The sequence below is a fragment of the Mytilus edulis genome, chromosome 1 (assembly GCF_963676685.1).
Source record: "Mytilus edulis chromosome 1, xbMytEdul2.2, whole genome shotgun sequence".
Taxonomy (NCBI): Eukaryota; Metazoa; Mollusca; class Bivalvia; order Mytilida; family Mytilidae; genus Mytilus; species Mytilus edulis.
This window is the reverse complement of record NC_092344.1, coordinates 15,844,694-15,872,027: the sequence shown is the minus strand read 5'-3', so window position 1 is coordinate 15,872,027 and position 27,334 is coordinate 15,844,694. Positions and strand designations below refer to the sequence as shown.

Below are 27,334 nucleotides of genomic sequence, written 5' to 3'. Positions count from 1 at the left end.
CCACACTTGTTTATAGTTAGAAGTTCTAGGTTATACATGTGACGATGAGTGGAACATACCGTAAATTCAGAAATTATTACGATGTTTTTATTATTGCGAAAAATGCGACAGGGTAATTATAATAATCTCAATAATTTAAACTCACATTTTGAAATTTTTATATGAATTAAACAGGATTTTTCTCAATATCACAAAAATTAAAATCGCATTTTAGTATAAAATGACAAAATCGCAAGATAAATGTAAGCAATAATTTCTGAATTTTAAGTACTGAAAAGTCCTAGGATATTGATAAATTTATAATAGCAAACCCTTTGTTCATAAGGGAAAGTTTGAGAGGTTTTCTGACTCATCTTTTGCAACTACAACCTAAAGGGCATTGGCTAATGTCTGTGGTGATAGTTTTTCAGTCTACATGTAGGGAAAAAATTTAAAATAGGCCATAATGGAAGATTAAAATAGGAGTAGAAAAGATTTAGGTTATATGACTTGTAAGTGCTCTTGTACTAGACCTATATGCTGAAGGACCCTAAATCATTCTTAATCACTGGACAACATTGATCAGGATGACATGTTGCCTGCCCTATTACATGTGTATTATGATATTCTCTTAATCACTGGACAAATCAGGATGACATGTTGCCTGCCCTATTACATGTTTATTATGATATCACTGGACAACATTGATCAGGATGACATGTTGCCTGCCCTATTACATGTGTATTATGATATTCTCTTAATCACTGGACAAATCAGGATGACATGTTGCCTGCCCTATTACATGTGTATTATGATATTCTCTTAATCAGACATGTTGCCTGCCCTATTACATGTGTATTATGATATTCTCTTAACCAGACATGTTGCCTGCCCTATTACATGTGTATTATGATATTCTCTTAATCAGACATGTTGCCTGCCCTATTACATGTGTATTATGATATTCTCTTAACCAGACATGTTGCCTGCCCTATTACATGTGTATTATGATATTCTCTTAACCAGACATGTTGCCTGCCCTATTACATGTGTATTATGATATTCTCTTAATTAGACATGTTGCCTGCCCTATTACATGTGTATTATGATATTCTCTTAATCAGACTCATACAACATAGTGCTACCTTAAAGGAGAAAGATGGTATCAAAGCTTTAAACTTACAGCACAATAAATAATAAGAAAAGATAACATTTGTTTTGAAATATGTTTTTAATAAATATGGTATATATTACTTCATCTACATAAAATCCATATATAAATATATCACAATCAATAATGAATTAAAATTTTACTGATAGTCTGTATAAAAGTATATATCTACACATGGAAGTATTATATTGACAGGAACTACAACGATTTATTAGCACTTATTTATAACCCGGGGAGCTCTGTAGAAAAGATATGGAAACTGACTAATTAGTATGTTATCGTTAATAGCCCTTTGTGACCATGTGCGATGCCGCCGTCCTAAACTGACCAGACATACTTCTTATCGTCACGTGGTTTTTATTGCGAAAGGTTATCTCTAATACCTGTTGGAAAACACCTTTGTTTATTTCAATCTCGTCTGTGGTCTTTCAGAATTATTCAATTTTTCAAAACAAATCGACTGATGTACAAAACAAGAAAATCGGACGAGAACTTTGAATACTACAACGTTTTGAAATGGTGAGTGACAATATTTCATTAGTTTGTGGGTTAAGTTTAAATCGTAATTAAGGTGTGTTCCGGTTACCGCCGGTTAAAAATAAATATATTTGATAAAAATAAATACTGTGAAGTTTCGAGTAATCTATATAGTTAAGGTACTGGATAATCCTGGAAAGTAGAAATTTCCAGTTTAAAATACGAAAATTAATCGAACAAGTACCAACATCAACAAAATACAGCAGAAAAAAACAGAGATCTCACTTCGTTGTGTAGCTATTTATATAATGTTGGTTAATATCTTTTTAATTGTGAATGTAAAAACTTCATGTCTACCTGCAATTGAAAGACCTTTCCGATCATATAAAGCCATGGTCAGTATTTTGTCATTTGAACATGTATGACTATGCCAATATATATACTAGCCAAGATTTAAAAAAAGTCTTATGAAACGAGTATTGTTTTCTCACAAGGACAAATCTTAAAGTTATCAACTCCTACTGTAAATCTAATACTTTATATATGCACTTAAAAAGCAAGGTTTAATGTCTATACCAAAAACGTAAACTGAAACTGTTTTACAGTGCACTTAACATATACATGTCCATGAAATCAGAATTCAGTGATGTATATTTGGCAGTCAGGATATTTCATATATAATTATATACGTAAAGCCTTATTTAACATGGTGTTATACCAACCCTGGATTAAGTCTTATAATTGCTCTATAATCACATTATCTTTTTTTAAATCTTGATTAAATCGGCTCAATTTTCAATATGTACAGTCCCGAATATGAATGAAATACATGCCACTGGACGTAAGACAAACAACTTTCAATCACAACTTATGATGTGCTTTTTCTACCCTTCAACCCTTTAAAACAAATCCAATATAGTCTTTTTTTGTCAACAGATATGGTAAATAATGGACCCAGACTATAACTGTTGTTTATGTGAAACTACAGAAAAGAGAACTGCTCACCACCTACCATACGAAAAATCAAAATATGCTAGAGACATAAAACTCTCACTTAACATTGATATTCAAAATGATCCAACACATTGTATGTGATAAAATTTTATTTTGCACTCTTTGCTTTTATATTCGATAAGATGTGACGAATCATCCGATTTACACTAACAATATATCTCACTTTCAAAATGTGAGGAAAAAAAATCATCGGGTATATTATCTGTCTCAAATTCTTCCATTGTCAAAGTGTTTGTTTGGAATTAATGATTGTATGTCTCGTTCACATTCATCTATACACGTGTGTATAAATAACTCGAATAATTCTCGCCCTATAGCGGCCTATACCCTATCGAGGTAGCAATCGGAGATTAGACGGAGATCAGCGGAATATAACGACTGACATTATTCGGGTTAGTGTATAAACTGTTTCCTTAGGATTTATGACAACATCCGCTTTCTTCGTGTATTTCCGTACCCCGGAAACGACCGACACATGACTTTATCGCAATGTGCCACACGCTGGTGTATTAATATAGTGCCATGTTTCAAGTTAATTAACATGTCATTAAATGGTACGCGGCATCGCAGATGAACCGTTTGAAGTCGGGTCGTAGTAGTTCCTGTCAATATAATACTTCCATGATCTACATAACTAAAATATGTACATTGCCCTGTATTATTTCTTTTTAATTTGTTTAATAAGCATCACTAACAATCATACTGATTAACAAATGACTAAAATCTGTGTACAAAAATTTGCACATGAACACCTTTCATTGGGTAAAGATATCACAAATCTATTTTCCTTTTGGATGGAGAAAGGGATTATCATTATCTTACATATACTAAGGTTCAAAATCTTTAAAGGCTTCCTTTAGTCATGAAATTTATGGATAAATTATTTCACAAAAAATAATATCAATTTCATTGTTTTGTTCATCTTTAAAACATATTGAACACTTTTCAAGGTCAAGCAGACTTTTAATAGTTTATAACGCAGTAGCATACCTATAACTCATATCACAATATTGAAGTTTGTAAATTCAATTATCTCCCCTTATCTCCCCTCCCCTTTGTTATATAGGACCAGGATTAAATTCCTGAATGCACATCCTTAGGTAGTGTTCTACAATATTGTTAAGTTTCATCAATATCTGTAAAGTTATTTAGGTGTTGGGCCTACAATGTATAAGAGACTGTTACCACAAATTGCAATATTGAATTAAGTAATTATGTAATGTGTTGGACCATTGGTAGTGTAAATTTCTATCAATATCTAGTTCCCAGAGGTGGATTTAGGGGGGGGGGGGGGGGGGGTCCCAGGGGGCCATGGACCCCTTTTTGGGAAAAAATTTGGTTGCTTATATAGGGAATCACTAAAGCATGTCTGGAGTGGGCCCCCTCTTAGGCAGTCAGTGGGCCCCCACTTATGAAAATTTCTGGATCTGCCACTGGTTCCTCTTTCAGGAGAAATTACATTTTATGTCTTATGGACTGATCAAGTGACAAGATGGACAGGGTGAATCCTTTTTACTCCCCAAAAATTTGGTTTGTAAGATGTATATAAAAAAAATATTGGAGCTAATTGTGAAGTTAAGATATATCGGTAAATTTAAAATGTTATTCAACCAACAGATGTTATTTGTTTCCTCAAAGGCCATATCACTTTCTAATTATTTATAAGTAACAAAGTAGAATTTCAAATCAATTCACAGCACACTATTTAAATGATTAATATTCAAATCAATGTACATGTAAAGACAAATATTTAACAATTAAAAGAACATTAAACACATATTTATATGTAACATTTTCAATAAATAAATTAGAACAACATAAATATACATAACTATAAATTCTTAAAAACTGCATTACACAGATCAAATTTTAACTTCTATAAACAATGATAAAGGAGATTTTGTAATTTATGGTCACAGTTGTCCAAAAATAAAATGTACCTGGTATTTCAAAGTTTATTCAATGTGCAGAAAATAATGTTAAGTAGATGTATTTAAATACAACACACTTGTTTATTAAAAATGCCCTTTTCGTTGCATTTACAATAAATGTGACAACTAAGCCACAACTCTTTAACACACATATGCAGAGAAAGAATATTGAGCACAAATTGCCATAGAAAGATATTTACACATGCAGTCTTGTTTTAATTATCCTCAGTCTCTTTCTAAAACTTATCACATAGATTCTCAAAATGTTTTTTATAACTCTTGAATTTTAAATAGCCAATATAGTTTATCTTAATTTCCTGAACAGTGGTGGTTTATATTAGTAGTGGAGTCTGAACTTTTATGATTCATAGATATCATGGTTATAATATCTGTTTGTTTCAAAAGGAAGTTGTCACAGTAGGTTTTTTAAAGAATGACATGATAGACACATGAAATAGAGGTATCTAAATAAAGTCTGGTATATATTCATGTTTTGACATAGAAATCATCAATGATCTATATAGTATACAAATCCTTGATTTCATACATTCCAGTAGTCTTCAAACATTTGGAAAAAAGTTGTTATAATTTGAATATCAACAAACATTTCAAAACAAAAATGTCAATTTAAAATCCCGGACTATACAGGAATTAAAAAATTAAAGTAACCCAGTTTTGCTAAATGATGATCCTTATTTTCTCTTGTACGGAAACCAAATGGCTACAGAGAACTGAAAATTTTTAAATCATAAAGGGAAAATTTTCTATGTCACATGATTTCTCTGTCCCAGTTTTAATATAGTGCTCAGCCTTTTTTCAAGTGACAAATGGATTTTTTCATAAGATATATACATGTAATAGTACAGTTTGTAAATCTATTAATGTAATTAGAAATACTGAATTTTATTTATCACTGTTTCTAAATATGGACACATTATTCTAGCATAGAGGTATATTGTCTGGTGTTTTTTTCAGTCAAGCTGAAAGATCAGATTCTGATTGGTCAAAAGACTTACAAAAATGTTCAATGATAGAACTGTACAATAAATTTTATTCAGATCATGTCCAGTGCACCTGAAGTTGTGGAAGATACTCTTCTGAATACTGTAACAACTCAAAAAATTCAGCCCTTGTAACTTGGTGACAAGCATCTAATTTTAAGCTAGTCAAACATTGTGAAATAGTCAAAAAATTGTAAAATAAAGAACCCTCAATATGATTACAATTAGTTAGTTCTAGCTCTTCCAAATTTGGCAAAGCATTATGATTGATATAACGTCCAAGTTCTTCATTGGTCAGAAACTGTATATTGGTCAATAAAAGTGACCGCAAATCTTTAGAATTTTTCAAAATGACTGACAAAGAATCTTCTGGTAGCATGTCGTTCTCTCCAATAATGATACATTTTAACTTTTGAAGTTCTGTATAACTTGTTGTGTTGTCTGGAAAATGGCTTTTATTGTCCTGCAATGTTGACACCATTAAATTCAAATTTTTCAGATGAGGACAATATTTACCAATAGTATATAAACATACATCGGTTAATTCAATAATCGACAAGACTTGAAGATACAGCCCAACACTACATAACAGAGGTGAAATTGATCCTTCAAATGATAATGTCACGCCATCATGTGTGTCGGAAACAATTTCTAAATGGCGTAAATGCTTCAAGGTCATAAGTAGAAGAACTTGGTCATCATGTACAACTGGATTCAATGCTGCCATTGTGATATTTGGGCAATATTTACAGATTAACTCAATGTCTGTAGTGAAGATATCTTCAGTTCCAAAATCTAAACATTGAATTCTTGAATATTGAAGATTTGATGTGATAATAGGAGGTGAGTTGTTAAGTTTGTGAATTCTTGACAACACCAAATGTATCTTCTCATAGTCAAGGTCAAATGTCTTTGTTCTTTGCAGTAATAATGAGGTAACGCAATCTATAGTTATTGGTGGTTTACAATCTTCACAATCTCTTATCCTCAAAGTCTGTAACTTTGGACAAGGCAGAGGACTGTCATCCGAGCACAAGGAATTTAATCCACGCTGTGATATCTTGCAACTTGAAATGTCTAAATGTCGTAAATGACAGCTATATTGACCTAGAAAAGAACATTTTAACAACATTTAATTTTAAATAAGATATGAATCTAACTCAGTGCAGAAACAGTATTAAAGATGGTCTTAGAGATTTTTTTTACCAAAAATATGAAATGTTATATTTACATTTTTAGAGCATTCAGAAAGCAAGATGATAATCTTACATAAAGGAAGAAGTTCAACCATAAAAAGGTTTGCTGTAAAAAGTAAGTAAAGCATAAACACCAAACCAGAAAATTGTAAATACAGCTTTGGTTTATAGACAAATGCTAAAATACCTTCTGAAACTACTGTTTTCATGGTCTGTCAGAACTAACCATTAAGTAAAACATGTATGAAGCATCTACTGAATTAATATAAATACATGTACCATCATGATTTTGCTTAGTAAAAGAAGACAATTGCTTGGTGTGGTTTTAAGTGATATAGATTAAGATTGAAAACATGTACTGTGGATTCATTCATTTTCGTGGATTGTGTGGGTACAGGAGAACCACAAATTTAAATGTTCAATGAATTACAAATGTTTTTAAGGATCGAGTGCACACTTTGCCAAAACCATGAAATTAAATTGCAAGTTTTTCCTCAAACTGTATGAGAATATTTACTTACTTATTGCCATGAGAACTCATCAAAATGTTACTTTAAAATAAAAACCCTTTTTCTCCTCACTGAGTAATAGTATGAAAGCTTTCTTGTTTTGTTATGCTGTATTGAATAATGCCTTCAGCGGGATTTGTCAGTGACCCAGTTTGTTTTCAGCCGTAGTTGATTTGTTCTATTTCAGATTTCAAAAGGTACACAATGAAATAAAGGAAATCATGTTTCAGATGTCCAACTATGATATCATATCATTTAGAACTTTTAAGTTTGAGAATATGTACTTACTTATTGCCATGAGAACTCTATCATCACATTTAGTTCTTTTAAGTATAAGAATCTGTAGTGATAACAGCTGCGTTACAACATTTTCTAAGGCTCGGGAAGATACATTATTGCAGAAGGATAAATTCAGCTTTGTTAATTTCTGAAATGAAAGAAAGATATTTTTGGTATATTTTACTATGTTCTGTTCACTTATTAAAATGTTCATTTATACATATTTACAGTATTTATCTTTCTTTGCCATGAGTAATCTACATTTACAAATGAACAATAGCTTGTCATGGTGAAACAGTTTTGGCTTCCCGTGAATTGTCAGTTTCTTTCCATCCAATTTTTGCTTTTGAGCAATTCACTATGCTGTTGAATATTAATCCTCTCAATAAAAAAATATTTGAAGAAATGAAATGAAAAAAACTGACCCCCCCCCCCCCCCATTTTTTTTTCACCTCCCCCTTTCCCTTATTCCAAAACTGATCTCAATTCAAATTTCTAATAGAGTTTGCAACAATAACTACTCATTTAAATACATCATACAATATTAAAAAATAAAATGTCATACAGTCATGGTTAAAATTAATATTCATTAATAGTAACTTCTAAAAAATTAAATGGGGAATGTGTCCAAAGGGACACAGATGATGCCCCCGCTAGCATATAACGTTATAAAAAGACATAACTCAGGAACTGTAAAAGTGAAGCTGCCAAAAATTGAACTTGAACTGAGTTTAGAGGTAATAAGCATTATATACACATTTCATTAAATTTAGTTGAGACAAACTTAAGTTAAGAGAACAGAAACAAAAAAAATCATCAATTTTTCTTCTTGTTAAGGGGCATAACCCTAAAATGGTAATCAAAGTGCTTGTAATCACTGAATGGTAAAGATTGTTTTAATTTATTAGTTGGTAGTAAAAGTGAATATTGCATTGTACATAGCATTTAAATAAGAACAATGTCTATTTATTCACACATGTTTTTAATGTCGAACAATGACCACGGTCATCTGTAATGAAACATAAAACATTATTAGCAATAATAGGCACAGTTCAGTCCATAGTTATAAGTAGCCAATGTACATAGGCAATTATAACCCTCTAGCATTGATTTAAGTTGATTCAACTACTATTCTGAACAAAGAAAAATAACTCAAATTTTCAAAGAATATTTCATAAAGCATTGGTTTTAGGTGATTCAACAACCATTCAAGACAAAGAAAGATAACTCCAATTTATTGTCTTTAAACTAAAAAAATGCTTGTTTTTGGCCCCTTTTTGGCCCTTTATTCCTAGACTGTTTGCTCCATAACCCTTAAAATATATCTTAAACTTCTACTTATGGTATCAAACATTGTGGTAAAATTTCAGAACAATTTAAATACTTATACACAACTTATTGTCCTGACACTAGATAAATGCTTGTTTTGGGCCCTTTGAGCCCCTAATTTCTAAACCTTAGGGACCATAACCCCTAAAATCAATCCCAAGCTTCCTTTTGTGGTTATAAACATAGTGCTAAAATTTTATTGATTTCTATTTACTTATACTAAAGTTATTATCCGGAAACCATCTGTTTTCGGATGACGCTGACGACGACCATGTGATACCAATATACGATCGCAAAAAATTTGCAGTCGTATAAAACTAATTTCCTCCAGCTCAGTTCAGAATTATACAAAGATGTCTTTCAACATTTAATGATTTAATATCACTAATGATTAAACAGTAACTAGTTTTTTGCAGATAAACTACTGAGGAAGGTTCTCGCTGCATTGAAGACCCATTGGTGGCCTTTGGCTTTTGTCTGCTCTATGGTCGAGTTGCAATTGTTGTCTCTTTGACACATTCCCCATTTCCATTCTCAATTTTACTAAGTGGTATACCATGCAATGTGTTGGTACTTACATGGCATCTATCACCTATGCAATTTACTATACTATCACTACATGGGTACACATAATTTGGTGCCTTGCTCAAATTTAGCTCCAGTAGTCTGCTACTGATAAGGAGTTGTAAATATTTTGTCTTAAGTAACTTTTCTTTCACCAGAACATCCAACACATACTGAATCAATTCACTGGCTGAAAGAAGAAAATGAAATTCTATCATATTACCATGCACATAAAGAAATTCTAATTATCAAAAAAGTTTTAAGTAAAAACATAAAATGCATTGAAATTGTACTGATATATGTCCTGCTAAGTCATTAAGTTTTTCTAGGTGTACAGGTTTGTCTGTTCTCAATATTCAATTCTTTGGTGTAAACAATGACTTATTTGTAAATAACTTATGATAAACTGCAAGCCTGCATAGATACATGTAAGTATTTCTAACAGAATAAAAAGATCTATACTTGATAGAAACTTTCCATACAAAAGGCTGCAGGTTTACATATTCCTATATTTGTTGAACTCTTGAAAGCAAATGTAAAAATTGATGATGAGCTTACACAACCTTTCAGCTTCAGTGTGAGCATCCTACAGGGTGATGTATAGAGTCCTAATCTATTTTACCTTTTTATTAATGATCCTAAATCACTTATCTGAACTATTTTGTCTATTATTTTTAAATAAACTTGTTAATGAGTGTATGCAGATGACATTTTTTAACCATCCCATTCTAGGCCTCAAAAATATATGATCACTAGAATGACTAGATAATCAATGATAATAGATTATAGAAATATCATGACTTGTCCTTAAAGTTAACACAGAAAATGTTTTGCCTTTTTTTAATTTTGATAATGCAATATTCATGATATTGTATATACGTACAAAAAAAAATGTAGCTTAGTTGAATGCAAATATTGAAAGTCAATAAACCGTGATGACTGAAGGTACATGTACATGGCTAAGCAATCTCCATGGAAATGAGATTTGTCAATGCTAATACAACTGCATACCATATACATGTACCATTGACTTATCACCAAATCAAGTTGCACTGTGCCCTAAGCACTAGACCATTCAGCCACCTAGGCTCTACAATTATAAAGCTTTGGGTGTCGACTGTAACCTTTCCTTGTCAGTTTTAATCTAACGTCGTAACAGAGTATATGGTATTATATCATAATATGCATAACTTAGTAACAATATTGCATTATATAAGGCATAAAGATTGAGTTGTTACAAATAAGCTGAATTATCTTTTGTAAAGGATCCTACAAATAAATGTAAGATGCAGTAACAGAAATAATTATATTATCATGATTATAAGTACATCTAAACCAGTGACAAATTAACAACAAACTTTATCCATCCGAACACTAGCAGTGATGGTGATACAAGGCTGAAAACACATTCTGTATGTACAAGTTGTCTAAATAAATGGCCCATCAATGTCAGATCTGGAAATTTATGTAAAAGATTTTTTTTTCTTCCCTGGTCGGGATTCATACTCATTGCTACTGACATATCATGGCACCAAATTGTATTGCTCTTCCCCGACGTGTTAGACCACTTGATATATTTGTTCCTGGTTTTAGAGGGGTCTAAATACAGCACATACAACATTTTCCAAAAAAACAAAAAAGTGAAAAAGCATATTTAAACAAAACATATTAAACTAACAGGTCTAAACAACTAATGTTCTCAAACCCTGCTGACTGCCATTGATGATTCCCAAATAAATAGATCACAAGATAAACAAAGTGGATCTTTATATTAATTTGATACCAAAAAGAAACAATAAACTTGCAGCAAAATTGGTAAACCACAAACTGTCACATTAACATTGATAACTTGCATTGGTGGTACATGAAATGTTTTTTGATTTTAGTATATGCCACATGCACAGTGCATGAACTTTTAAAGTATATAAAGTACTATACATAGATTAGTGTATAATTGACATAATAACATGTGTGCCTTAAATGGAGTACAAATGTATATAGTATGGTGATGGATCAGTTTCCTGCATGTGTACAAAAGTGAATTGACATTAAGTTATTTTAAAGCTGCTAGTGCCTCAAGTTTTTTGTTTTGAGCACCCAGCTGGGATTGCAGCCTTACATGTAGCTCATTTTGGATAAGACCAACTGCCGTTGTGTTGTAAATTGGTGGTTGGTACACCAGGCTGTGTTTATATCATTTACACCAGTATCTTGAACAATTTATTAAAGGCGAAATAATACTGGTTTGTGCACCGATCATATTCACTGTAAATTATTCCTGCACATGGGTATACATTTACAATTAATTCTCCATAGGCGGTAATGGTAACGTTTTCCTCCGTTGCTCAGTCCATATCGTTTACTTGAACATGTATGATGGCTCATATCGAAGCTGATACATTTATACATGTCTGGTTAAATTTTCGGGGTGGCAAGTGAGATTACTTTTTTCGCAAATTGATGGACCCCGGAAGATTGTGAAAAATGTCACTCTCCTCATGAAATAATCCCAAAATTCTGATCATAAAATTCAATAAAAAAATTGTCCTTTCTAATAATTTATTTCAGGTCAAATCTACATCTTTCTTTTCTCATCACACCAGATCTATAAAACAGTTCTTATTGTTCATTTATGTCTATTTTTAAAATCACAGCATCCACAATTGTATGGCGGACTAATATTTTTTTTAATTACGTCATCTGAGTTCCTCATCTCAAGGTCTATTGAAGACTACATGAGTGTCCCACCATCTCATCCTTCAATAATACAATTGTACACTCAATTATTAAGATAATTATCTTTGAGAATGCACTGTCAAAATAATATAAAAATCACTAAGTTAATGTACTAGATTTTGACCTTAGTGTAAGTATTTCACAACAAAAACAAACAAAAAATAGCACTGCTATAAAATTGGCAGAAGACTTACTGAGGTCATCAAAAGGACCAATAACGTGGAGAAGTTTTCCTGTTGAGATAAACTGCTCCTCAAAAGGTTTATACCAGAATTTATCAAAGTTTATCGCTATATTCTGCAAACAAGACAATTTCAAAGATGTAAGACGACGTGACATCACTGAGTGTAGAGTGCCGAATGAAAGCCTCTCGGAAGGAATATGCTGTTTTATGCCAAACTCGTCCCTTCACGAACTCGGACCAACGTTCAACAACTCGTACTATCGATAATTTCGACCCTTTTCGATATTGTTAAGTTATGTGATGTATGTAGAAAACTTATTCTTAAAGACATAACTAGAATAAACCATTTTTACCTGGTGATGTCAATGATGTACGAAAGCAGTTATAGGTTTCCAAGAAAGTGGTGTTGGTGAATTTATACCACAAGTGTTAAAATATAATCTTAGGCAACTTTAAGCAAAAAATGATATTATTTCCAATCAAAGTTCAGCCAATTCCTATAACTCATCCCCTTTTCAGAGGCAGAATTTTTGTTGTAATAAGCATTGTGTATAAGTGTTTCATAACATCAAGTTGAGGCAAAAGAAGCTAGAGAACGTAAACCAAAAAATAAAGCAATTTATCCAATTGTAAAGGAGCATAATCCTAGAATGGTAAAAGTGACACCACCAATGTAGAACTTAATACCCCACCATTATGGTGGGGGCATAAAAATGTGTCTTGTCTCTGTGTAAAATAATACATTATACAGTATACCAGTAATGCCAATATATAAATTTATAATGGGCTTTGCTCATTATTGAGGGCCCTACAGTGTTAATTTTTGTGTCATTAGGTCTTTTGTCGTAAGTTTTCTCAGTGGCAATCATACCACATTTTCTTATTTTTTTATTTTTTACTTTTACATGAATAAAATGCAAAACTTTTTTAGTCAATTGATCATGCATGACTGAAGGGGTAAAGGTAATTAAATTACCTCCAAAGAATTTCTCATTAACTAAAATATCAGCAATAGAATCACAAACTTTTACCAGTCAACTCAAAGTGCAAAAATGTGGAAACAATGATTTAGTGGGCAGGGCTAATTATCTCTATTAGAATGAAATATGCCAAACAAAATCTTGAAGACAACAGGGGCGGATCCAGCCACTGGAAGCCTCCCCCTGGATCCGACACTGGACAAATTATTATAGGTTGTAACCATTAAAATGACATCATCACAAATTTCAACATGCAAAAAAGAAGAGGGATAAGATAAGATATTAAAGATCAAAATCATATGTTGTTCAAGCATCAATTGACCATGACTGAGGAAACAGGGCCAAATACTTCAATGACCTACCGTAACATGTAGTGGTTCCCCTTAAACTAACCTTTTTCAAACAACTGTTGAGGCTACTGACACTGATGTCAGCAACAATTGACTTGGTAAGTCTTTCTTTCCTCAGCTTGATAACAAAACTCCAACTGATTTATTATTTTTTGAACTGTCCACACTTCAATTATAGTGATTTATATATAAAACAAAAACCCAATTGATTCAGTTTAAAACAACTAAACCAATAAGAAAGACAAATAAAACAAGAAATAATTATCCTTTTTTTATTTAAATTCATAACAAATATTGATACATTTATATGATAATTGCAGAAATTAATAAGGCTTTAACTAAAATTGAAAAGTCAATTATCAAATATTCATTATCATTTTTTATAACAATGAACTGTAAGTATGAAGTAAAATAATTGCTTTATTGAGATGTTTAAATTACAGGAATTGCCTTTTAAAAAAAAAGAAAATACTTCCCCAAATGTTTTAAGTATGTCTAGACATTAACTTTATATGTCAGGTCATTATCATAAGACAAGATTAACTCCAAGGATGACTAAGTGCACACTTATATGAATGTAAAACAAAAGTAAATACAAATGTAGAACAGTGTGTTGTAAGGAAAGCGAGAATGAATGATCTTTTTTTTAAATAATTTTAAGTATGAATAAATTTTCTTCTTGGATCTTAAACATTTAGACTGTGGTGTACATTTAAATTCATTTTATGCCAGGAATCTACTGCAAAACAAATTTTACTAATCATACTTTTATATTTTTACACTTTGATGGTAGAACTATACAGATGATTCCATATACATGCCAGTATCATAATTGACATTGAATCTTCTTTCCTTAATTTGTATCAAAAGTTATATTGCAACTCTGGCAAAAATAATATTTAAAACAACATGCATTCTGTTAAGGACTTTTTTGGTTTTGATGCTTATTAGTTTTATGTACAATATATTTGGCTTCCCAAACTTTTGGTATCATAGTCATGCCCACTGAAATCTGTATCATCCTTATATCTATTCAGGACCACTAGGTTAGTACCCCAATTGGAGGACAATTAATCCTAAAAAGTATCATACACCCATTATCTGGTACTTTGGTATAGGTATGAATAAAATAATATATTCTGACTTAATTGTCATTTCATCAATATGCAATACATGTAATACTATAGCTAAGACTTCAACTCTTCCAGGCAAAATTGTTCAAAGACTTAACTGCATGGCTACTGTGGATTTTTTATTATTTGTGGGATACCAATTTTTGTGTACTTCATGGGTATAGGTAAACCACAAATTTAAATGTTCAACAAGGGACACATTTTCTGTAGATTTAAATGCAGACTAAGTCAAAATAAAAAATACACAAAAATGCAATTTTTCCCCAATCCACAAATAATAGATCCCACTAATATGAATTCACAGTATGTGTATTCCATAATCCAGTAACATCCTTTATGTGAATGAATATAAATAATTATTACCATTGATACCTGTAATGGTAATAAATGAAGGGACAATAAAAATACTTCAAATATTAATGCCAGATACAAACTCAAGTCTTTCAGTTTCTTAAGTGTCAAAAGGTAGTGAAATGGTGCAAAATATAACTCCATTCCTTATAAAAACCCAAAAATCTTTTCATAATATACCCAAATCTGATAATATGGAGAAGTGGTATGATTGACAATTAGACAACTATCCAGTATTCATCAGAATTCCCCAAAAATGTTTTCATTGAAACAGGAAGCTACTTAAATTTTTTATTTATTGTGAAAAAATATCTAAGAGACGAAGTTAATTCTTCAGGTTCAGAGTAATGATTTAATGTTAAACGATTTTCTTGTTATTATTTAAAATGATTTTTTTTACTTGGAATTATCACCAATTTAACAATAAATAATGACATATTCTATATGTATTATGTAAAAGTATAACAAATCAAAACATTCATTCAACACTAAAAAAATTAGAAAAAAAATAAATAACATATCTACAAATTTCAAACTTTATGTACATAACAAAATTCTTAACAGATTATATATATATATATTATGGCAATATTGCACCTCATAAATAATTTTGTAAATATAGTTTTCTGCTACAATATATTTGTCATGAGAATTCACCATTTATACTTCTTCTCTTTGTAATCTAAACTTATGAAAAATAAAAATGAATTAATCATTTCAGGTACATTTTTCTTCAAATTAAAAGATAACAAGAATGTGTCAAAAGTAATGTACACGGATGCCCCAGTCGCACTATAATTTTCAATGTTTGATGGACCGTGAAATTGGGTAAAAAATAATGTGGCATTAAAATTAGAAAGATCATACCATAGTGAACATGTGTACTAAGTTTCAAGTTGATTGAACTTCAACTTCATTAAAAGCTACCTTGACCAAAAACTTTAACCTGAAACTTGCACCTTCATTTCCTATGTTCAGTGTACCGTGAAATTGGGGTCAAAAGTCTAATTTGGCTTTTAAATTAGAAAGATCATATCATAAGAAACATGTGTACCAAGTTTCAATTTGATTGGACTTCAGATTCATCAAGAACTACCTTGACCAAAAACTTTAACCTGAAGCGAGACAGACGAACAAACGGACAAACAAACGGACGGACACACAGACCAGAAAACATAATGCCCCTCTACTATTGTAGTTGGGGCATAAAAAGTTCAAAATTGTTTATTATCACGATTTGAAGATCATCAATTTGTCTTTATGATTTAATAAACTACTAAATGTATAAAATTTCACCTGGAAATTAACTGTACAAATCAACAGAATAAAAATTGTATAAAGGAATAAATTTGTATTTAAATTACCATTATCATTAAAATAAACATAAATCCTAAGAATCAGCAAACAAAGTTAAGAAGCAAAAATAATGAATACATATGAATTTTGACAATCCTACTAGTAAATGGTACATGACAAGTATAAACACTGACAGTTTTATTTGTTGAATGATTTTCTATTCCTATTTCTAACACTGGTTCTGTATCACAATGTCACATTTACAATAATAAATGTAGCATTTATTCCCAAATTTATATTTTGCCTAAGATCTGTACATGAATTAGGACAGATAGATTTATTTTCATAACAGCGTAGATAAGACCATTTCTTGGCTTGCTCAGGTTATCAATTGACAGAGTCAAATTAAGTGAACATTCCTCTGTAACAACCAGTTGTCATATCCTATGCGTTAAAGACATTTAAAATGTAGGGTGGTCAACAGTTCTAACCGCCTAAATCAAATAATACAAATTACAAGCAGAGGACTAAACCTTGTGTGTTGATTTAAATACTGAATACTTTAACTTCCTTTTTTTCTTCTCAGGCCCCTGTATGTACTTTCCTCTTTTATTCTATTTAAATCTCTATTGGAAGGCTTCTGACAAGGCTGAGTGAGCATAAAACCATTGTTATCGATAGACGATGACAAACAATTTAAATGTAAATGATTCAGTATTATTACCAACATAAGTGTCACACTGTTATAAAAATGGTTCTACTTGTTTGTAGCTCAAGTGCTAACAAAATTATTGATAAGTCTATTCCTGCATGGTTCAAACTAAAGACACATATCCATATAGTTTTCCAGTCCAAAATTTAAAAGTTTTCCTGATTTTTATATTTTGATGGATGCTAGAACTGCTTTTTTAAAGGTCAAAACCAAATATGATATTTCATTATATGTTAAGAAAACATATTTAAAAAGTTATTGATTTTTTTTAAACAGCTTAAAATTGTTTATTACAGAATACATGTCAACTTTAGTATTTGAACAATTTTAAAATCATGAAATGCAAATAAAATTGTTAACTTAAAACATAGTTATTTATTACTGACCAACTAAACATAACCTGAAAACAGATTGGAGGGATTTATACATTAGCTCTGACCCGCGACATTTCAATAAAACATATCTTACAAAAATCTGCTATTAATTTACAGTCCACATTCAGTTTTAATTATTCTATATAGCTTATTTATCAATATTTTTTTTATAAATTGATGAATCATTATCACAGATTACAATTACATATGAGTGTGTAGTAAATTCAAGTACTTCCCAGCCATAGAATGATATTATGCAAATTCAGAATCATTCTCATAATTTTTTTCAAAATCAGTACCAAGTCCAAATGTTTATCACATTTTTTTTCAACTGAAACATGTTTTTTTTTAATCACTTTTAATTTCTTTTCAACTTTAAAAAAGTAAATACCTCTTGCTCTTCTTAAAATTCAAAATAACCTAAAATTAAATTCAAGATTTCCAGAAAAATAAAGAAACAGTAAAAAGAGGTAATATTTGATAATGCACAGCAACATCAGTGTTGAAAAAATGGTGTAATGGAAGTTCTCCATACTCATTTTTCAATTTTTACATCCTGATATAAAAATGAGTAAAGAAATATATTTGTTATCTTGAAGTAATCAGGGTGTATGAATTTTTCAAACTGATGTGAAATTCAGTACACCCCTGATTACACAAAAATAACTCATTATCTTCATAACTATCAATGTGTTTTATTTAAAAACTGTTAAGCTTAAAACAACTTTAAAATAACTTTCCTAATATTTAGCATTTAATAAACATAGCTGTTAAAAAAGAAATGTCAACCCTAATTAAATCTTTGTTATAATACAACAAATTCTTCTGTATCTTCTGTTCCAGATCTAATACGTCCATACTGATCCATTTTGTAATGTTTGACTCTAAGCAGACGGTCCTCTTTCTCAAAGCTATCACTCTCTATATTAGCATCTGTCGAGTTTCCTTCATTGAATACAAACATTGGATAGGAAAGTTTTTGTTTAGGTGGTGAAATCATCTAAAAATAAACATGAATATGCGGTTATTAGCTATGTGCCATTATAAATTGTTGTTTTTTTCCAAAGTATTATTCTAAAGGAGTAGGTTCAGTAAGACCCCTTTTTGGCCCCAAAATATAGCAGTTTTACAAAATTGTTAAAATGTAAACCTTTAGTTATTTATTGGACAGTAGAATGCTTCTGCTACATAAATATGGGCTGTTTTTGACAATACAATGCACATATATCCGGTACTAGCACCATTAAGCCATGCTAAATTACTGAAATCCTCATAATTCTAGCATTTTAGTTAAATTTTAGACGGTTTTCGTGTAAAACGAAAGTGGCCGCATTCGTGTTCATCCCTAATATTGAAATGTAAGTTGTATTTTATGATAATACATAACATATAACAGGCTATTATTTAAACTTGGAATTATTTTTAATTATGGAATTTGTAAAATTTTCTGTGCTGGAAATTTTTGATAAATTCCATGTTTATTTGGCATAATAATGTTTTGAGCGTTTCATAACACTTTCCATATAATGTATTTTGTATAGATAGTGTTGTGCGCGGCACAGTACATTCTATTGAAAATGTACTATTTTTTTTGTAAAAGAAAGTGTTGTGCGCAGCACAGACCATTGAAGTACAGAATAAACATGGAATTTATTAGAAATTTCTAACACAAGAAATTATGAAAATTCCATAGTTAATAATAATTCCAAGTTTAAATAATAGCCTGTTATATATAAAGGTTGAGGATGAACACGGATGCGGCCACTTTCATTTTTACCAAAAACCATCTGAAAAGTGACATTTTTCGGCATATTTGGTAGATTTTTCATATTTGAGCTTGAATCGGATCATTTTTAATGATTAAATTTGTTAAAATCTTTCACATAAACTAATTAATTCAAATAAAATAGACACTTAAGTGTTTAAAAAGTGGTCAAAATCTTTCATCAGATGAACACGAAATTTGAGGCCAAAATCAGTCCTTACCGGACCTACTCCTTTATGACGAATTGGACTCCAAATTTAAATATTGAACCCTTTTAATTTGAATTACAGTGACCTGCAGTTGTTCGCATCTTTGTGTTTGGTTTTATGGACAGTTGCCTTATTAGTGCTTTCATACCCTTTCTCCTTACTTTTATTATAAGCTGTAAATGAAAATTTATAACAAAAATCACAATAAATTAAACTTTGAATTCCTACATGTCAGTATTGAATTTTGTTCACAAAAGTAGTAGAAAATAATCAGTTACAAATAAAGGTGTTTTGTAGGTGTATAATGTAGCAAACTTTGCCACTTCAGCTACTGCTCTTTTCTTTTATGATTTATATAATTCTGAATGTGAATGAACAAACCTCTTCTGTTTGCTTTACAAAACTGTTAAATTCAGCTCTTGTCTTGCAGTAAAATCCAATGGTACAGCTAGGATCCATTTTTGTTAAAGAGATTTTCCTTGGTGATAAACAGTGAAAAGTCTGGAAAAAAAATAATGGAATTAAGATAAAATATATACACGTATAACATTTTTTATTTTGTATTTATATTGCACCAAAGTTAAAATGCAAAAATGAAATGGCTTCAAGTTATTGTAATGATTGATAATATCAATTCTTATACCTCATATTTTATTGGTAATCACCAAGTTGGATTGCATCAACTACATGTATGCATGCACTTCTAGTTTGCATTTATAAATGGTCAATCTTTTAAAAAAGGAGACACAAAACAGCAACCAAATGAAATTTAACCAAATTCGTCAACTTGTTGTCTGCTCTATGGTCGTGTTGTTGTCGCTTTGACACATTCCCCATTTCCTTTCTCAATTTTATTATAGCATTCAGATGTATGTAATAATTGTTTATTTCAACATCGTCATTAACGAGTAGAATTCATGAATAAATTTAACAAAAATAACAATTAACTCCCACTCCTCAAGAGATGAAAACCATAATTATATTCGTATTTATTAATTTGTATCAACTTGTGGTTATATAAGTCAAACCATTAGTTACACCTTAGTTTTCGGCACAGGGTAAATAATGGTTGATGATTGATCTCATTCAATATTTCCCATTGTTTAGCTTAGGAAATGGTACATTTCTATAATCAACTGATGGATGGAACATTAACAACACAACAAACCTGAATTGGAAAATTTCTTTCTCTAGTGTCTATTGCATCTTGACAGTAGTGAGGATCTAAATATATAACTTTGTCATCTAAAAATAGAAAAAAAAGATAATAGGATAGTAAGGATACATGATAAAATCATAAAAACATTCACTTATTTTTAATTATTCAATTGTCATGACAATGCATGAAATATTTTCCACTGGATATTCTTCTCAGACACCTGCATGTACTTTACTCTTTTATTCTATTTAAATCCCTATTGGAAGGCTTCTGACAGGCTGAGTGAGCATAAAATCACTGTTATTGATAGCCGATGACAAACAAGTTCAAGGTAAATTATTCAGTATTATTACCAACATAAGTATTGCAGTTGTCCACAATGTTATGAAATTTTTTCTATCTTTCACATTAGAATAGTTACCTTGCCATCCTACAAAATAAAGTGATGTTTTAGGTTTTCCTCCAATTATACCAATACACCCATCCTGTGCTAGAAGACTCTTGATACAAGGTATGTAAACAGGGTTTAATTCCTCTCCTCCAAGACGGACTGGTACTAGAATAATTGCTGCTCTCTTCCACTCCTCTTCCTCTGTCTGTGTGTCCACAACTATTTCGGTTGAATCAGAAGAACTGCCAAATTTAGTTGTTGATCTTCCTCTTGCACAGCACATCTCATGGATGTCTTTTTTGTATACTACAACAGAATAAAATAAACTTTTCATGGCACATCCTGAGTTATTCATTTATTGGGCCCATACATAAATTCAGAGTAACCTTGTTTCATTTCTGCAACTTTACTTTATTTCACTGACTGAATCTTGTAAAAAAACATGATTAAATACATTTTGGTATTTTGAAATATACATCAGATGCATTTTGTTCTACATGTACAAGGAGTTACTAGCACATCCCTTGGTCTTTGCAAATAGCTGTTCATCAGGCATTATTACACTTCTAATATTCTCTTGATATTTTTTCATGAAACTTTAAAATATGAAGTATTTCATCTACCCTTTTAAAGCCTTGAGTACTTAAAAGTTTTATTATACCTGTACAATCCTGTGCCACATACACAACAACGTTTTCAAGTAGAGGCTGAGTCTCAATTGCTTTCTGCATAGATTCTCTGTAAAAAAAAAAAATTGAGATATAATGTTTTCAAAATTAAAAGCATGAGATAATATTTGTGTGTTTTCTCTGTTTCAAATCTCGTTAATATCATGCCGTTACTGATTTGTATTTAATGTTGCCAAGACTACCAAATTAAAATTTGATCAATATAAAAATTAGGAGATAAGGCTTGATTGATAATGAGAAGACTATCCACTAAAGTTAAAAGGAAAAGACTCAGAGTGTGAACAATTAAGTTTAAATTTCATGGCAACAGGGATTAATTTAAGAATTGAAGAATAGATATTTTAAGATTAAGTGTTCAACCACTCACATGTACATGTTCTATGCCAAGACCATGTATCTAGTGGTTGTTGATGCTTATCATCTGTATAACTGTTTTTTGTTTATTGTTGTAGTATGAATCTGGTTGCTGGTTTTCACTTTTTAATTATTTCATTTTTGTAAACTTGGGCCTATCATAGCTAACCATGTGTTTTTCTCATTGTTGAGAGATTTTCAATAAAATGTGAGTGTCGGTTGGGAAACTCTAAACTAATAAAACTTTGTTTTTCCTAGATACTTTGCATTGTCATTCAGATATTGGTCCGATTACTTTTAATATAATTGATTAAATTATAACTACTTTGTCACTTGTACATGTGGCATGTGAAGTAGATGATGAATATAACACATCTTTTTTATCAAACTTGAAACTATCTCCCATAATTTGACAACAGACATTGGGTAAGTAAATCAATTATATAAAGCACATCCCAACATTCCCCTTCAAGGCACTTGTAACTGAAATGACAGCATACATGTACCAACTTATAAAATATAACTTTGTAAATAATCAGAAACTTGAACAATGTAAATCACTGCAGCACATGTTTGCTGAAGGGATGGGTCCTGAATTGCTGCATATAAATGAGATTAGTTTTGACAATTGAAATTAGTAGAAAAGCAACATCTATGTTTTGCTTTGCTTCTATAAATGCAGTCACAGCACAAAACCAGAGCATAATATGCTAGTTTTACCTGAGTATAAAAGCCACAGATGAAGGACCATACCAATCGCCTGGCTGTTTACCATGTGACTTCCCTGCTTCTACTAGACGATGAATTGAAAACGGTGAATTTTCACTTGGAAAATCACCAAACCAACGAATAACTTGTCTTCTGTATGTATCATGCTCTCTTGACTGCTCCCGAAATACATTCCAATCTAAAACCATAAACATCAATGAATTATTTAACAGAATGCAGGAACATACAAATTAAAATAACAAATTTGTAATTATGGTGAGAAAGAAACAGAATTCCAACAGCATTAGGAAAGCTTCATAATATTGACATTTTTCTTCGACATCACCATTATCATGAGTGCTATAAGTTGAGATATTATTGTACATAAAAATAACAACAATTATTGAAACTTATTTTGTGCTGTTCCATTAATATTATTGTCTCAGGTTAGGAAAGGGGTTGAGTGCTCACAAACCTGTTTTACCCTAGTAACAATTACTTAATGCAATTGTCCCATGTCAGGAGCCTGTCAATCAACAGCTTATGTTGATTTGCAGTCATCATATTTTTTTCTTCTTTTATTTATGCTGTTTGTTTGAATTGTTTCTCTTTTTGTCCTATTGGGCCTTTTATAGATAACTATATGTAGCATAATTATATATACAGTATAGGATTTGACTCATTGTTGGAGGCTATACCATCATCACCTGTAGTTGCTTATTTTAAAAGTGTCATAAAATCCAATCAATTAAATACCATAACTCTTGAAGGTAAAAATGAAAAGTGATCCCAATTTTGTCATCAGTAACTCATCTTATTGTACGAAAATGAAATAGGTGCCATTTTCCAATCAATCAAGAACCATTACTCTAGATTTTAGCATTGTAAGTCATGAAAGTAAAAACAGTTGATTTCAAACTTGGCCTTCGTTTTTAATCTGATGTAACAATCTAACAAGATGAATATAAATTTTACAAGCATTTGTTGAACAGTTCATAATTTATGGAAACAGCTCGAGTCATCCTTCTACCTGCTGTACTACCCCAAATCATAAACTGTATTTTCACTTAAGATAATAAACTTTACATCAAATATTAAATTAATTAATTTTATAAACATCCAACTAACATGACTAAGTAGACTAACAATAACATTTTTCCATATTTTGTCAGGACATGAGATAAATCAGAATTTATTGAAAGCCCTACAGACTTTTGATTTTGAGTTCATTAAGGAGTCAACTTTTACAAAATTAATCAGTGTACATGTACATAAAATAATAATTTTTACCTCTTCCTAAGAAATGAGTAAGGAAAGCTCTCGCTAACATCATCTGTCCACTTCGTAACATACATCCCCACCCACAGTCTGATGTCATCTTTGTTCCTGGTATCTGTGGGAAATCTTGACGGTATGTAAACCAAATCTGACTAGCAAAATCTTGTTTAAACATCTCAACATTTGGTGGTCTTTTCTTTCTTTCACCTGGCCTCACTTCTTCGTCTGTTCAAATAAAAGGGATAATCAAAATAATGACAGACAAACAGAAATGGTTTTATTACTGATACATGTACATCATACATGTAGGTTAAATTCCTATCTTTTATAATCGTTTTAAAAATTTAGAGTAGAGCCTACACATATGCATATGGTTACACTCAAATTTTACACTTTAGAAAAAATCAAGAGAAACAAATATATATTTCAAGGACCGTTTACACTTGCATTAGTCACAATAAGAGGTACAATGTATAAATGAATAAAAGTGCAAGTTTATACTGTACTAGAACACACCCGTGATATCACGGGTCCGTGACTGAATTAAAGTATATAACTATGTGCAAGCCTTATTTTAGTATTAGTATTGTCATCTGATAAAGTCATGCCGATTATAAGATACACAGTTTTTCTCTGCTTTCAAGTCTTTCTGTTTGAACCCGTCGAACTGAAACAATAATATTAATTATTTGGAAAACAAAAGGTCCTGGAATGGAGTATTTTTTAATCAACAGCATTGTCCTATATAAGTTATAAATAAAGTTGAATTCTTTGCTTCGCTGTTTTACGTCATGCCCACTAACAAATTGAAAACTACCTATACGCCTTATTTTTAGTCCAGATTTTTAGTATTCGTATTGTTATCTTAGAAAGTCTTATTGATTAAAATACTACAATAGGTAACAATTTGACAATTTAGTAGTGTCAACCCTGTGGTTATGACCCGTGTATATAGCATATTAATCCTGAATACAACGTTTGGTGGTGCGCCTGTCAGATGCGGAACGTACAGATAAGGTAATAGGTAACAGGTGAATATACTATTGGTATCGGTAGCGGACTCGACCCGGAACTTGTTAATTATTGGCAATATTAATTACGTGGAAAACAAAAGGGGCTGGAGTGGTGTAATTTTTAATCTACACCTTTGTACTATATTAGTTATATATAAAGTTGAATTCTGTGATTCGTCGTTTTTACGTGATGACGGCTAACAAATTGGACCTCGTAATTTTAGTATTATAGATAGTACGTACATGTACATGTCAGAAAATGTCATGAATGTATTTATTAGCAATGTAGTATACATGTACAAAATGTAAGTTTAAAGTGTGTTCTTTCATGTAAGCTTAAATGCTACATTGTACAATATAATATATGTATAAAGTAAATAATCATACCAGATGGTCTAATATGGTAACAGGTCCCCAGTAAGAAAATTGGACTGTCACATTTGAATGCTGTTTTTGTCTTTAAAGTCCAACCTGAAATTAAAAGAGCTCATGTACAAATGTATATAAAACACCCTACAACATACATGTACATGGTCATATACTTGTAACTAAAATACCCTACAACATACATGTACATAAAATACCCTACAACATACATGTACATACAATACCCTACAACATACATTGTACATTTAGTATTGTACATAGCAGTCACTGATATCAAGAATCAGGACAGTGTAGTTCTATATAAGCTTTTAACGTACAAGTACTTTTTTATGTGCTATAAGTTAGTGGCTTTAGTACAGGCTATTATGAGTTACACATGGTAGATTGTTAAAAGTGTATACAGTATATGACTTTGTACATTTGTATGTCACAGTTTTCATTAACATATTGATGCACAATGTACATATACATTTATACAACGTTTTGGAGACTTATTTAGATATACCTAATCTTCATAAATAGCACCATATGGGATTTGAAATTTAAAAAAATCCCTTAAACTATAGCAATGCATGTTCATTTATTTTTCATCTTATATTTTATTATAAAATCTAATCAAATAAGACATTAGCATGCTACTAGCAGGGTGCTACAAGTAACATAAATCTATTCCGACTATTCGATATTGTATCTCCTCTAGTTGTAATTATATAAACATTAATGAATTATACATGTGCAACATCATGAACATAGTACACTGTATTTTCAGAAAGTATATGTGATACATTTACTTGAACAGAGTCGATATTGAATTGACAAAGATGTTATGTTTCAAAACCACCCTTTTCCTCTAAATATTAATTTACCATATTTCACGTTGTTCCAAACTGACATTAGTTTATTTTTAACTTTTTCTTTCTGATCCACATCATCAGTCCACAAGTAACTTCTATTCAGATCAGGAGGTAGGGATCGAGGTTGATCAGATTCATCATCATCTCCAGCGAAAAAAGAACCAACTTCAGCAGATAAGTTCTTATTTAATCCTTGATAAGATTTACTTTTCAGTTTTGAAGATTGTCCTTGTGTCTTCATAATGTCACTTTGGAAGCTTGAAGATTCCCTGTTCATTGGTAATGGCAGAGACAAGTTCAGGGGTACTGGAAGTGATGAATAGTCTAATGAAGTGAACTGATCAGATTCACATGAGGACATAGACCAACCACTAACCCTATTAGATGAGGTGGATGGAATTTGGTCTAATGTCTGTTTGGTTGAATTTTGTACAGTGTCATTGGAATAATTATCTGGACATGAATCTAAGCTCCTTACATGTTCTTCATTATTGATGCTTTTCAATGTTTTGGGGTTCAAAACCACAGATTGTTTGCTTAAACTTTTCCGATTCTTTAAATCGTTAATATGTTTTTGTGACTCAGTTTTCGTTTTAGTTTGTTTTTTCTGATATTGTCCTGTACCGGTTTCACGTTCGAATTTCCCTTTTAAATCTACTTCTTCGTCATCGATTGCTTCACTCCATGAATCTAATGATGTTACTTCAGCCGAGTACTTTCTGTTTTTCGACAAATTTATAGACTGAATTCCTTTAGATGAATTTGAATCCATGATTATTGAGAACAAGAAACTGAAACGTCAAAACTTGTCTTCCGCCATCTTGAACTTTGTGTACAATGGTCACATGACAATATTTTTTTTTGTAGTAGATATATCTAAAAGACAGAGTTATAAACCCGAACCTGTCTCCAAAAAGTTTCTTATATTTACAGAAGCGTGGTCCAAATACATTACACAAAT

The 27,334-nt window shown here is 31.1% G+C and overlaps 2 protein-coding genes across 3 annotated transcripts; both read right to left on the bottom strand.

The window, feature by feature from the left end:
- Window positions 1–1,191: 1,191 nt before the first annotated feature.
- On the bottom strand, window positions 1,192–12,561 carry LOC139511131 (F-box/LRR-repeat protein 20-like). Of its 2 annotated transcripts, none has more exons than XM_071297706.1 (5): window positions 12,381–12,561; window positions 9,465–9,640; window positions 7,567–7,705; window positions 3,272–6,680; window positions 1,192–1,318 (listed from the first exon to the last, which is right to left on the bottom strand). In XM_071297706.1, the coding sequence occupies exons 1-4, from the start codon at window positions 12,523–12,525 to the stop codon at window positions 5,632–5,634; spliced, it is 1,509 nt and encodes a 502-aa protein (XP_071153807.1). In that variant the 5' UTR covers window positions 12,526–12,561; the 3' UTR covers window positions 1,192–1,318; window positions 3,272–5,631. The 2 variants fall into 2 exon arrangements, with proteins under 2 accessions (XP_071153807.1, XP_071153813.1); XM_071297712.1 differs by lacking the exon at window positions 12,381–12,561 and adding an exon at window positions 12,146–12,294 and having other exon boundaries at window positions 9,465–9,775.
- Window positions 12,562–13,958: 1,397 nt separating this feature from the next.
- LOC139511115 (cysteine protease ATG4C-like) lies at window positions 13,959–27,220 on the bottom strand. The gene is made up of 9 exons (XM_071297690.1): window positions 26,386–27,220; window positions 25,520–25,603; window positions 24,132–24,344; window positions 22,854–23,040; window positions 21,752–21,828; window positions 21,121–21,396; window positions 20,709–20,785; window positions 19,922–20,041; window positions 13,959–18,566 (listed from the first exon to the last, which is right to left on the bottom strand). Exons 1-9 carry the CDS (start codon window positions 27,143–27,145, stop codon window positions 18,372–18,374), a joined length of 1,989 nt encoding a protein of 662 aa, XP_071153791.1. The 5' UTR covers window positions 27,146–27,220; the 3' UTR covers window positions 13,959–18,371.
- Window positions 27,221–27,334: the final 114 nt, after the last annotated feature.